The sequence below is a fragment of the Papilio machaon genome, chromosome 18, assembly GCF_912999745.1.
Source record: "Papilio machaon chromosome 18, ilPapMach1.1, whole genome shotgun sequence".
NCBI classification, from domain to species: domain Eukaryota; kingdom Metazoa; phylum Arthropoda; class Insecta; order Lepidoptera; family Papilionidae; genus Papilio; species Papilio machaon.
In genome coordinates, this window is record NC_060003.1 from 2,331,980 (window position 1) to 2,345,612 (window position 13,633).

A 13,633-nucleotide genomic window follows, 5' to 3' on the forward strand; every position below is an offset into this window, starting at 1 on the left:
ATTTAAAGAAAGCTCGCCGAGAAGAATACATTGCGTATGGCTCGGGATGTAAAACATGACAACAAAACCCGACATTGTATGCTTCACACAAAGCATAACTGGTACTTGGACCTGGGACCAGGTATGTCCGGTGTGTACAATTTTACTTTTATTTTGCTTGATTTCAAAATATACATTACTGCTTCACTCATGTTTTGCTTCTGACAAACAAAGTGGCCAGATAAAATATAAGAAAAAAGATATCCTGACTGTTAAAGTTACAAAAACTTGCTTCGATGAGTCTACAACACAAAGTTCATCTGGTGCCTACTAAATTTTAATCTTGTTAAAGTGTAAACATAACGTAAACTTAATCACACTCACATGTAGTAAAATCACTAGTCAACTTTAGTGTGTATTATTAAATCTCTACAGTGAAGCATTTAATATTCATGAACAATGCCTTTGCCGAGTTTACCGGCTTGCGGGCTGTGTCGGCGGCAACAAACGCCGCGCGGACAAAGCCGGGAAAGCAAGCCGAGTTGTAAGCCAGACGGAACCTTTGTACTGCACTATACCTTTTGTATATGACGTGAAGCATCGTTATGTTTTAATACTTTTAATATTATGACGTCACAGGCGTGATAACTCAGTCGGCCGTTATTTCGTCGACTAGCAAAAAGTGGCATTACTCAGACACTATTTGTTAAATGATTCGTTTACTTTTTGGAGTATCTATATTCCTTGACCAAATTCTTTCCATACAGGGAAATCCCCTTATTCACTATCCCGATAATCGTGGTTGTACAATTCACGGGCAAAAAATTGTAGGTAAATTCCGTATTAACACCCAAAGTATTTGGCCGATTTCGGTAACCACGCGCATTTCCGCACATCTGCAATTCACGTAGATATCAGGTTTTCAATAGTTTCAAATGTTAACATCAAGCGTGTCTTTTATACAAAACGCTTTTTATAGACTAGCCGTGGGTTTCTGAGACCAAAATATTGCGTTTAAAACATATTGTTATCTCTGTTTTGTCAAAGTTAATGACAGAGACAACAATATGTTTTATACAGATATTTTGGTGCCAGAAACCCACGGTTAGTCATATAAAAATTACTGACCATCAAAAAACTTTAGTAAGCAGTACATTGACACAGTCAATGTTCGTTTTATGATCTCAGTCTTCATAAAACAGCAATCGCAGCGGATCGTCGCGTAATTTCCGAAAGATTTCGCGATCGCTCCTAAAAAGTAGGTCATCTGCTTTTATCATTAAACTATTTCCGATTGAAATGATAAATTAATGGGGAGGAAAACTGCCTTTTATTCATGATAGTTGTCTATGATCGACAATGCTGACAACCAATTTCTATAAATGGATAGGTGATTTGCTTGGAAATGAGAGCTTTTTCTTGGTTCCGATTTGAATATGTCTGTTGATGTTACTGATAGTTAATTTCATCTCTATTATTAATTCGATCTGCATCACAGTTACAAACCACTACCGTCAGCGCAAAAATCAAATAGACTCAAAATACCACGTTTTATAACCTGACAAAAAAGGGTAGCTGTCATGTATATTTTTCTTTTATGGCATTATCTGTGTTTATGTAGGTTTTATATATTTCGTGAACTATTATGAACTTTGACAGCTTACAAAAGCTGGCTGGTGGTGGTGCCAGCTACGAAGAGCCTTTAACTTTTCTGCCCATTAAATTTGGTATATATAGGAAACACTGAAAAAATTAAAAGACATCATATGTGTCTAGAAATCTAATTACCCTAGGCAACATTTTAATAAATTAATTTAATTTATTATTTCCTGCCTTTAGTTTTCAAGCACATAATGTTACGTTATTACATGGTTTAATTTTAAAAATGTTTAAATCTGGTTCATAAAAGGAATTTAATTAAAAATTTCCTTTGTAGCGCTGTGAAAATGTGCATGAATTATAAGTTTTCTGCTTAAATATCGTACAATAACTAGGTCAGTAGCACAAAAAAAGAAAATAAAAACTTAATGCGCAAATTGTACCTACTAGCGATTTTGTACATTAATAGATTCATTCGAATTATTTTTTAAACGATGTAGTGTTATTTAACCAAAGCTCGCATAGGGTTTAAATATAAAGAAAGCTTTCTACGATTACGTAAATTAATTAGCGGTAGTAAAAAAAAAAAAAGAACATCATACACATCTGCAACCTTCTAACTTCTTATCTAACAGAGGCCACTTCGCTACTTTAGAAGTGGCTGTTTACTCGTTTGCCACCGTCTATTATTTAAAAAAAAAACTTACCATTCCCACAGATGAGAGAGGCAGTCAAACATGACACAGCCATGTTCCGCGCTGATACAGGAGGCGGGTGGCGCTGACGCCATGTTGTCCTGCCCGTCCTTGTCATCCCACGGACCCATTGTAACCTCACTCAGCACAAAACCTCGAGATCACATCTCTCGATCCATCGATAATATTCAATTTTACGAAAGTAAAATCTGAAAAGAAAAATATAAACAATTAGCAATTTCATAAAGACAACACAAATAGTCAAACTATGCAGACGTCATTTTTTTATATCGCTGGAAATTGCAACTTGTAACGTTATACAATAATATGACAAACCCAGATAAATCACACATAAATAATAACTGCTTGCCGTCAGCTTAAAAGAAAAAAACCGTAAACTCCAATTGCCAGATTTTTTGAAGAAGCTCTTACTATTATATTAGTACAAACAATAAATACAACAACCATCGCAAGTATTTTTGGATTTAAAAAGAATGATGAATAGTGAAATACGAAATAGAAAAAAGAATAACCTAATAACAATAGCCTTTTGTTATTTGTTTTATTTAAAAAAGAAACGTGGGCAATCAAAGTTGTATTAAAAGTCTAGCTGTAAATAACAATAGATAAATTCCTGAATGCAACCATAATGCTCACTAAAACCACAGAATTTTATTGCATCAGAATATTCCTGTTATGTCATTGCAGAAATATTTACTCTGTTACATTTTTATGACCTTTAGTATTGTGTAAAACAAAGATTAATACAGCTTAAAAATCTTTTCTGAAAAGAAATGGGTAATGTTAAATCAATAAAACTGATATTACAAAACTCTTCATGCGCCTTACAACGATTACTAGCAATATTATGAACATAACTGACACATAACCTCAAAATTAACTTCGCATTTCTTTTTTATTCTGTTGATATTTGAGATCATTGCAAGAGTTAAGGTTGTAGTAGGCAGTAAAATTCCTTATACCAAGGTTAACGTCGATAATTTACACGTTGACTCGCGGTTAACGATAACGATTCACCCTTTTTGTCTTGGGGAGGGCGCCTTTACCCACCCCTCTTTACCGCCGTAGAGGTGAGATATCGCGTGATAAAACCTAAGGTCAATCGTTATAGGTACATTTACAATGTACCTAAGTACTACTAAGATATAACAAGGTTATGTAAATTTTTCTGTCCGTACCCGGCATTTCCTTATTGAATTACTAATAGTGCATAATTTAGCCTACGTTATTTCTGAATAATGTGGCATTCTAAATACTGAGGATGCAAAATGTATTTTTTTTTAATTTCGTAGTAAACAAACAAACAAAATCTTTTTTGCCATTATAGTCACAGATAAAATTATTATAAAATTTTCTTGTAGTAACGAATAAAACGTTAAGTCGTCACACAGACCTAAAAGTAGGCCACTAGACCATCAAAACATACTTTGAACAATGTTATTATTTACTGGATAGTTAAACACATTGATAGAAAATTTCAATATGGCCGACTCACTAATAATAATCTTTTAACACTTTGAAAAAGAAAGAAAACACTTTGGAAGTCAAAATGATACAGAAAAATTGTTAAAATTTTCGAAATTAGTCAAACTACCTAAAATTGCAGGAAAACATAATCCCCGATTAAAGTTATCCCCGAAAAACACTTTCTTGTGAATAAATCTAAACTGTGTAATTATAATTATGAATAGATAACAAATCTACTTCTAAATCACATCTGTTATGAAATTAATATTGTAATTCATACCTATTCACCGCTTTGTTGCACCGCAAGTTCGTTTCAATTACAAAACAACCCAGCCGATTTCAGCATTAAAAATAAATTAAATATAACGGCCATAGGTAACAAAATTAAAAAAAAAACAAATAATTTACAACCGGCCAGCAATAGAAAAACGTAAAATTGTAATAACCATAGACAGTAAAAAATTAAGTAAGTTTCCAACCGGCCTGTTATGGCAATAATTTGGTACGCACGTACGCTGTGCCAGATGATCAGGGGCGTGCCACGTGCCAGTGAAAGTGACCTAACTATTAGATAGCAGTACTATAGGTACCTGCGCTATAATTTCTACACAACAAACACAATGAGAAAGTCATTAGAACTTAAGCAATTTATACAACAAAGATATTTATAATAATTAAATTTCCATTTTTTCGAAGTTATCTTACTGATATTATAAATGCGAAAGTTTAGATGAAAGGGTGGATGTTTATTAAAAGATCTACGGAACGGCTCAACGAATCTTGATGAAATTTTATAAAGACGTAGAACAATGTCTGGAAGAACAAATAGGCTACTTATTAAGTTTTTTTATAATTCCGTGAGGACGGAGTCACGAGCAACAGCTAGTAATATCATAATTAATTGTTTAAGTCCTTCAAAATATTTTTATAAAAAATCCCAAAACTCTTGGAATTGATTTGTCATTTCTGACATAAAATTATTTTAAAATTAAAATATCAAACAACATCGCTTTTAACTTACGTAGACATTTTTTTTTAAATTTTCAGTAGTAGACATTCTCAATGTCACGATTTAGTATGCATGGTCACTTCAAAAGATCTTTTCTCTAACAGAGCTCTTCACTGGCCAGCAGTTCACGTTTGTAAACAGCTTTTCAAGTTTTAAAAGATCGTTTCGGCACGTAAGTGAGAATCAGTAATAATGATGAACACTTTCAATGACAACGACATATTAATATTTGTCGTTAATAACATATTAAAAGTAATAAACGAAAAATCAAGTAACTCAAATTCTTAATTCAAATTCCCAATTTATCTAAATTACGTAGACATGCACTGACATTCTCAGTCTACGGTGCGGTGTAAGGAATAATTTTCGTTTACATTTTTAAAATTGTTTGTTACAAAATGTAAGTTACCTATATCTTTTGACAAATAATGTTACAAGTTATTCAACCATTTTCCATGGCTTTTTCTTTTTTTCTTCATGTTTGAGAACTTATTACATATTTAGGACAAATTTTCAGGAAGATACGAACGATGGGGCGGAAAGTTAATAGAAAGGTGTTAAAATATAACACGACGAGGTTTTAATTTGCATCATATGAAAAGGTTATAAAATATACTATTTAATAAAAGTGGTTTACATGCAACGACTAGTTTAAAAATATTTTTCTGGACTGAGTTACAATTACGCATACATTATTGTAACTTATAAGGCTTTATATAATTTGTAATATGAATATTTACTCTTGAATTGAGTTGCATATTTTTATAATGGATATGAAATATTAAATTTCATAATTTAAATGGCTCAAGAAAAAATAATGCGTAGTTGAAAAAGTAAGTACATTAGCAACCGCTTCTTCTCTTAACGACTAAGTACATATATTTAACGTACCAAATGTAGCAATAGCAATTTCCTATCTATCAGTAACATGAATACATGTCCAAGAATCAAAGCCGAGTATGTAGGTCATACCAACGTGCTAATAATTATGTATCACTCACCCGGTCTGTTCTTAAACGATTTTATTGCGCACTTTTTATTGGAAAATATTGTCTTTATAACTGGAAACACTCATTACATTTATTATAAAATCATTTGTAATAAAGCTAGAAATTTAATCGCTATCTTTGATTTAAAAATTGATGTTTTATTTGAGCATATTTGCCGTATCGATCATGCGGCGCCCGGCATCGCCGTCTCTCACAGAATGAAAGCCACCCCGTCGCCCGGTGCGCGCGTTTTCCTCATTTTCCTGGGGAGGGGGATGTTCGCAAACTTATTTCGTAGTACGAGGAATACTTCATTTACTACGATAAGCTCTACGTTGTTTTCTGTACGTATTTATCTCACTTTACATTATAAGCTTGTACTAATAATGTACTCACGTTAAATCAAAATCGCCGCTTATAAACATTGACAAAAAACATTATTCTCTTGTCAGTCTAGTAATGTGAAAAACTGGATTAGCTAAGTCGGCATTTAAATTATCCATACAGACGAATTGATTTTTGGATGTCGATATCAATAAAATTGTAATTCTAACTACCAACAGTTGTTACGAAAAAGCTGAGTTTTTCAAGTAAGTTAGTTCAGGTTTTGATACGGATACTATTGAAATATTGTTAAAATCGCTAATAGTGAACTTTTTCTTACCCCAAGATCATTAAAATATTCTAACAACTTTGATATCAAATATTTAATAAATATCTAACAATGTATAGACAATAGGGATGCTTCGAGAATGTCGTTAGGGTTGAGCCCCTGAGCATTGGGGTTGGTTAGGGAGCTACTCGTATTTCCAACCCCCGCAACTTCAGTCAACGTCACGTAGTAAAATTAAATAAATAATTTATAAACCCCTGACGGAAGGAAACCCTCTGAAAAGTGTTTTTTATGCAAATACAATATCAACTGATTAACTATAAATGAATATTTTATAATAAGACATAGGCAAAACCATATAAATTATGTTATAAGCTATCGTTCGCGACGTTTTGAGTTATCGAAAAAGAAAATCTCCATCGAAACCGATCTCTTTGTTTAGAAGTTATTATAGTACAATCATACAGATAAATATTTAACACTTGTTTATGCGTCGGGGGTTAAACACGTGTTTCCAACAAAGTATGTTGCAGTACCTGAAGTGACTCTCCTATGTGATGATCATTGCCCGTGTTAACTGCACAAAGTGTTTTTACACATTCTTCTTAGTAGTAAAAAGACTTTCGCTGATGATTAAAAATTGTTTTTAGTGGTAACAGCATGTTTATCTCAAGATTTTATTTCCTATTAAACAGTATTAGACTACTATGTCATATAAATTTAATTTTAAATGTTAAGTTTTTCGGCGCCTTGCAATGTTTTCACAGCAAATATTCATGTAAGGAATATGGACGTCGTTAGTCTTAACACTGTACTTTAGGAATTTAAAGTGAACTTTCTATTGACACTGTTCGCCTAAAAAATAAAATAAAATGTTTTTTACTAAAGCAGCTGCTTCAACATATGCTGGAAACTATAGAAACTAAGCGACAAAAAAAATCCATTAAACCCTAAAAAATATCAAAAAGAAAGAAATAAAGAAGTGTTAATTTTTTGGCTTTGTCTACTTTTCTTGTGTCTACAAAAAAAGAATATTTTGCTGTAAAGAGGTTTGCATTTTGCCACAGTAAAATATAAAAATTTTGTCTATTAAATTTTACTCTATATGTATTTTGTCTATGCGCGAATTTAAACTTACGTCAAATCAAACTGGACTTTTGTTAACGGTCGTCTGTGAAAGTACACTTAATTCTGATAATATTATGCTATTGTAAAAATAATACATTTCAACAAAGCTGTGATTTCATTTATAATAAAGCTATGACCATGCAGATCGACAAAGCCGCTGAAGTGGCAGAACTTCGGAACAAAATAAGAAATCACGAAGCTTATGGAAAGCCGTAAATAACACTTTTGTTTACTTAAAATCAAACTTGAAATAAAATATGTGTATAGTGATATATGTGAAATATAATTTGTTTTTAGATATAAATGGTCTCCCAGAGACTTCGAACTCGGTAGTGGGCTGGGAAGAGGAAAATTTGGTCACGTTCATGTAGCTAGAGAGAAAAAAACTGGATATTTAGTTGCTATAAAAACGTTGTTTAAGTCGCAATTAGTTGATTCACGTTGTGAACCCCAAGTGCTTCGAGAAATTGAAATACAAACGCATCTGAAGTAAGTTTCTAAATTATTAAAACTTTGTATGTAATACTATTGTTTGTTACTTAAATATACTAATAATGTCGTTAAATGTGCGAGTTAAAGAATATAATTACAGTTAAAACAACTCTTTTGACAGACATCCAAACATTCTTCGAATGCTGACTTGGTTCCATGATGAAAAAAGAATTTACCTTGTCGTTGAGTTCGCAGCTGGTGGGGAGCTTTACAAGCACCTTACTAATTCACCACATGGACGCTTTCCAGAACCTAGAGCTGCTAAAAGCATATATCAAGTACAAATAATTTTTTACCAAGCAAATAGGGGCCTACTTAGTGAATATAAAATCTCATAAAATAGACACATTCAGTTAGTGATTTTGCTAGGAGAATCATCAAAATATATTTGGCTAATTCATATCTATATATATAAAAGAAAGTCGTGTTAGTTTCTCTATTTATAACTCAAGAACGGCTGAATCGATTTGACTGAAAATTGGTGGGCAGGTAGCTTAGAACCAGGAAACGGACATAGGAGAATTTTTACCTTCTATTTTTTATTTTTTTTTTGTTCCGCGCGGACGGAGTCGCGGGTAAAAGCTAATATATATATATATATAAAAGAAAGTCGTGTTAGTTACACTATTTATAACTCAAGATTGGTCGAACTGATTTAGCTGAAAATTGATGGAGAGGTAGCTTAGAACTAGGAGACGGACATAGGAACTTTTTTTTCTTGTGTGCTTTTTTTTATTTCGCGCGGATGGAGTCGCGGGTAAAAGCTAGTGTGATATATTAAAACCTACCACCAGTGTTATACAATTTTGACTTGATAGCGAAATGATTAATAAAATGGCACTTTATTATGTAGGTTTCTACTTCACTATTATGTTATACAAAAATAACAAAATGTTTAATACTTTAGACTTTTAGTAGTAGTATGTCATATATTTCAGGTAGCAGATGCAGTGGAGTACTGTCACCAAAGACATGTCATACACAGAGATATCAAACCTGAAAACATTCTTGTCTCCTACAACGGTGATCTGAAACTGGGTGACTTTGGTTGGTCTGTGCACGCCCCATCAGATAGGTATGTATCAGATGGATAAACTTATATAAAAAACGGTAAATACGTAACCATAAAACTAAATCATATCAGAATATTTAGTTTACTATTTATTGCATCAATATTTTATTGACATTATTACATACTTTATAGTATTTATATTATTGAATAGTGATTGTAAATTTGTGAAGATAAAACAGTTTTTAGTGTTAAAAGTATGAAAATTATATATTTTTTACAGACGTAAAACAATGTGTGGAACCTTAGATTATCTACCTCCAGAAATGATAAAGAGACAAGTATATAATTTATCAGTTGACTTGTGGTGCATTGGAGTTTTATTGTACGAGTTTTTGGTCGGAAAACCACCATTTGAAAGTCAAGACCAAGACAATACATATGCTAGGATTATTGCTATAGACTTAAGATTCCCCTCTTATGTCCCAGAAGGTGCCAGAGATCTAATTTCTAAGGTAATAACTATTTACTATCAATTATGACTAGTCTACCTTTATATTAAGTCTGTGGAGTCTTACCCAATGTGGTGACTAGGCCATACTCAACCGTGCTGGCCCAGTGCGGGATGATTGACTTCACATATATTGAATTTCTTCCCAGATTTTGTACACCACAATGTTTTCCTTCACATAAAGAATGTTTGATAATTGACTTAATATGGTTTATTATATGCCTCAGGAAAACATACAGCATTGCTTATGAAGACGCATTGTATACTTAGCTTAAATTTCGCGGTCTTTCGCCGTTGACAGTTGGTATCAGCTACGGTTGGTACTACCTGTTCTGTGGCTATTTCACTCGCCAGCCAGGACGAGGCAGCCAATGTCATTTGCGGAGCTCATAGTCGTCTTCACCAGGAAGAACTTCTGGCAATGCTGTATGTTTTCTCGGCACATAATATCGGTTTTATTGTAATGTAAAACCGTCATATTAGTAATTACAGTAATAAATGTTGGTAAAAAAAAGCAAGAAAGAATTACAACTTTGTTCCAAACAATAATGTTGTATACATTTTGTACAAGTTTTGTTCTGAGCAATTATATTTCTTGTAAATAAATATATTAACAATTTTCTTACGATACAGTGTGTAATTTTAGTTACAATGTTACATTTTTTTTCAGCTTTTAAAATATCAAGCCACAGAGAGAATATCACTTGTAGAAGTGAAGAATCACCCTTGGGTCAAACAGTATTACAGTGGTCCGAGCACACAGAAACATTAGCATATTATAATAATACCCTTAGACTTAAATTTACTTATTATGACTTATGACTGCTGAACTTTTTATAAATATTATTATCTATCTATCTTGAAGGTGAAAAATGAGTTTTTTTTCATCAGTTTAATGTAAATATAATTGTAGGATTCATTTTATTAATACGTAAAGCGAAAACTTCGTACCCCTTTTTAAGGAAATAACACAAATGGTTATATTAATTTGTAGAAGTGCATTTGCTATTTTAAATTGAGAATAAAAAAAACTTTGCTATGAATTATGATCGAATTACGACGAATTGGCGACCATTAATTTGTATTTATAATTCATATTAATATAAAAACTGTTAAATTTTGACTTTAAATATTAAATAATTGACCTTTTCTGATCTTTTAATTATTTCATTTTGAACAGGTTCTATACTATAAACTGTAACCAAAATTTGCAATCCATTTTAATCCATCTTTACTACTCTTAGCCAGTTTGTATTCCAACCCAATCCAATCATTGTATCCATTGGCCTCTAAATGTTGCAGTATGTATGGATAGTTTATTTCTCCAGGAACATCTGGTTCATTCCGATTTGGCACCTGAGCAATCTGCAGAGAAGTGTTTTCATATGTGTTATCAAATTGTCATAACTGTTATGGATTAACAGTATTTTAGGAGATAATTGGAAGTTAGCACATGTCAGTATTGATTAGTGTTTCTTTTATACTAATACTAGCTTTTACCCGCGACTCCATCCGCGCGGAATAAAAAATAGAAAATGGGGTCAAAATAGTGTAACTAACACGACTTTCTTTTATATATATAAGGAGGATAGATTATTGTTTGCATCGTATAGGCTCTGAAACTACTGAACCAATATTAAAAAATCTGTCACAGCCGCAAAGCTACACCATCCTCTAATGACATAGACTATTTTTGTTACTATTTTTTCTAATTCCACATGGACAGTCGTGACCAACTGCTAGTTTTTAATAAAGATATTTGGTCAGTCAAACTAAATTCATCTGCATTTGTTTATACATTATTATACATAGGAAATATACCTAAATGTTATGTTTGATAAATAATTGAAAAATATTTACCTGAACATGACCCACATAAGGCATTAGATTTTTTATATTGTGGGACAAATCTCCGCAAATGTGCTGAAGGTGAAATATATCTAGCTGAAGTTTCAGATGTTCACTGCCAATGCGTTTAATTATATCCACAGCTGTAAAAATAGATATGTAGAATAGAATGTTTTTCCTAATTTGAGTATTTCAGAAAAATTAAAGAATCAATATAACAAATATAAGGTAGGATCAATGAGAATTGGTTAAAATCATACTAATTAAATAAAATGGTCATACCTTTTCCATAATCACTCAAGAAATATTTTGGGACAGAATGCTGATTAATTGGTTCTATGACCCCTAACAAGTTGACATTTTTAAGAACATCAGCTGCATATTTTAAATTGTTCTCATATGTTTCCCAATTACTAGAGGTCACATTTTCCAGTTTTCCCGCCATTATGTGTATTTTTTTTGCGCCAACTGCTTTTGCATAGTCTATGGTCACTTGTAAATTCTCTTTAAATTCATTCTCTTTGCCAGGAATAGCTGTAACACCCAATTCTCCTTTGCTCACATCACCTGTAAAGTTTGTGAAATATATTTTCTATTAGACTTATAATAACCAATTGGCATATCAATGGTCATTAATTTAATTATTCATTATTTTTTTTAGGATATAAGTATAATATTTGTTATCAACCTCTTTTCTTACTTTAAAAAAAAACTTTTATTATCACGATGTTACTAAGAAATAACTTTTGCATAGCGTTTGTGTTTTGAAATTTTATAATAGTACGGACTTACCGGTCTTAAGATTTATTAGTATCTGCTCGATCCCGGCAGATTCCTTTGCTTTTTTCACTTGTTCCAACGTATGACCAAAGGGAAAGCCGGTTTCGACAGCTTTGAAACCTGCTTCTTTTGCCAGAGCATATCGTTCTAGTATACTAGCCCCTTCAGTGAACATAAACGAAAGATTCGCACAGAACTTCATAATTATTAACTCTTTTTAGAAAGTTAACAAACGGAACTTGTAGGTTATGTTGCTCTGTCACAAATGACATTAGCAAAAGTTAAAATATAGCGTTATCAAAAATATGTTTATATTATTTTCAGTAACAGTTCACCGCAAAAACCACAATCTATATGAACTGAGTGATAAGATAAGCAATGTCAACCTTCTTTATAATGTACGCCGGAATAAAAAACAATTTGCAAATTAAAATCGTTTTAATTGTTCGTTAAAATTTCGCCCATGATTTCGGCGTTATGTTAAATATTTTATTCGAATGATGGAATATTGTGTGCGAAGACGCCCTCGTCAAGTAGGATAAACGATTAATCTATATCTTTATCTGGATTTAATATCGAATAAAATTCATTTTGCGACACGATATATTTTTGGTTACTTACAATGAAAAATTTTCTTAATTTTTATCTGCATGTCTCCGCGCAAATCCGCGTTTTTTCGGGTATAATCTTCGAAACGGTTATCCCGATTTCGACGTGAAGGTACATAGCTGATATACATATGGACATATTAAACTCTACTGTTTTTAAATTCTGCGATGAGAGTCCTGGGCGACCGCTAATTAATCATAAAATTCTAAGTGGAATATCAATAATCTAATCTTTTTCGTTACTGATAGTTTTTCTAGGCCCCAAATTGGAAATAGCACGAAGATTTAAAGTTATCACTGACCTACGAATACGAACCCAACGATAACCTTACTTTAATAGCCCTCATAGTGTCCACAGTTCACTTAGTACCTTCCGCTTGTTATATGGGAAGAGGTAGTAACAATAAATAAAACATGAGCACTGACAAGCCGTATTATTTTTATTTATGAATAATAAATTCGTTTGTTATCATTATAAACATAATACCGTTATACGCCTACTTACATTTTATTTTAATGAATACATAAACACAGTTCAATTAATATTACGTAAAATCCAACAAAGACGGAATGATCAACATAATTATTTAATAGGTAAAAATTAACAAAACCCGGAAGTTATTTAAGTTATTTAAATAAAAAAAAAACAATAGGCATAATAATTAGAAAATGGCCGCCTTTTTAGGATCAACTGATAAAAATAGGTTTTAAACAGACTACAGATTAAAAATTAACTCATTAACTTAACTAATATAGTATTATACATATTTCAAACCAACGTTGCGTATATTTATAGATTTTATTCGCAAATATGCCATTAAATACTTTCTGTACAATTTACACAGATATTTTTTAAAAGAACTCACAATGATTTTTTTGAAAATT

General features: G+C 32.0%; 3 protein-coding genes across 3 annotated transcripts in view; 1 reads left to right on the plus strand and 2 right to left on the minus strand.

Moving 5' to 3' along the window:
* LOC106715394 overlaps nt 1-2,427 on the minus strand; it is a 44,016-nt gene extending 41,589 nt beyond the window's left edge. Inside the window, exon 1 of the mRNA XM_045682308.1 lies at nt 2,286-2,427. Coding sequence (XP_045538264.1) covers nt 2,286-2,404 — 119 coding nt within the window. The 5' untranslated portion in view covers nt 2,405-2,427. The remainder of the gene's footprint in view (nt 1-2,285) is intronic.
* A 5,106-nt stretch (nt 2,428-7,533) lies between these two features.
* On the plus strand, nt 7,534-10,315 carry LOC106715413 (aurora kinase C). Its single transcript, XM_014508698.2, has 6 exons — nt 7,534-7,712; nt 7,798-7,989; nt 8,114-8,270; nt 8,931-9,067; nt 9,285-9,516; nt 10,183-10,315. Exons 1-6 carry the CDS (start codon nt 7,633-7,635, stop codon nt 10,282-10,284), a joined length of 900 nt encoding a protein of 299 aa, XP_014364184.1. The 5' UTR covers nt 7,534-7,632; the 3' UTR covers nt 10,285-10,315.
* A 310-nt stretch (nt 10,316-10,625) lies between these two features.
* Nucleotides 10,626-12,471, minus strand: LOC106715414 (putative hydroxypyruvate isomerase). The gene is made up of 4 exons (XM_014508699.2): nt 12,153-12,471; nt 11,643-11,927; nt 11,373-11,503; nt 10,626-10,877 (listed from the first exon to the last, which is right to left on the minus strand). Exons 1-4 carry the CDS (start codon nt 12,340-12,342, stop codon nt 10,701-10,703), a joined length of 783 nt encoding a protein of 260 aa, XP_014364185.2. The 5' UTR covers nt 12,343-12,471; the 3' UTR covers nt 10,626-10,700.
* Between the last annotated feature and the right edge of the window lie 1,162 nt (nt 12,472-13,633).

What these genes read in the sequence shown, in the direction of transcription:
- LOC106715413 (XM_014508698.2), top strand. Translation starts at nt 7,633, where the DNA reads ATGACCATGCAGATCGACAAAGCCGCTGAAGTGGCAGAACTTCGGAAC. An exon ending in GAAATACAAACGCATCTGAA is followed by an intron (nt 7,990 to 8,113) that starts GTAAGTTTCTAA and finishes CTCTTTTGACAG; the next exon opens with ACATCCAAACATTCTTCGAA. An exon ending in CTGCTAAAAGCATATATCAA is followed by an intron (nt 8,271 to 8,930) that starts GTACAAATAATT and finishes CATATATTTCAG; the next exon opens with GTAGCAGATGCAGTGGAGTA.
- LOC106715414 (XM_014508699.2), bottom strand. Translation starts at nt 12,342, where the DNA reads ATGAAGTTCTGTGCGAATCTTTCGTTTATGTTCACTGAAGGGGCTAGT. An exon ending in ACTAATAAATCTTAAGACCG is followed by an intron (nt 11,928 to 12,152) that starts GTAAGTCCGTAC and finishes CAAACTTTACAG; the next exon opens with GTGATGTGAGCAAAGGAGAA. An exon ending in CTTGAGTGATTATGGAAAAG is followed by an intron (nt 11,504 to 11,642) that starts GTATGACCATTT and finishes CTATTTTTACAG; the next exon opens with CTGTGGATATAATTAAACGC.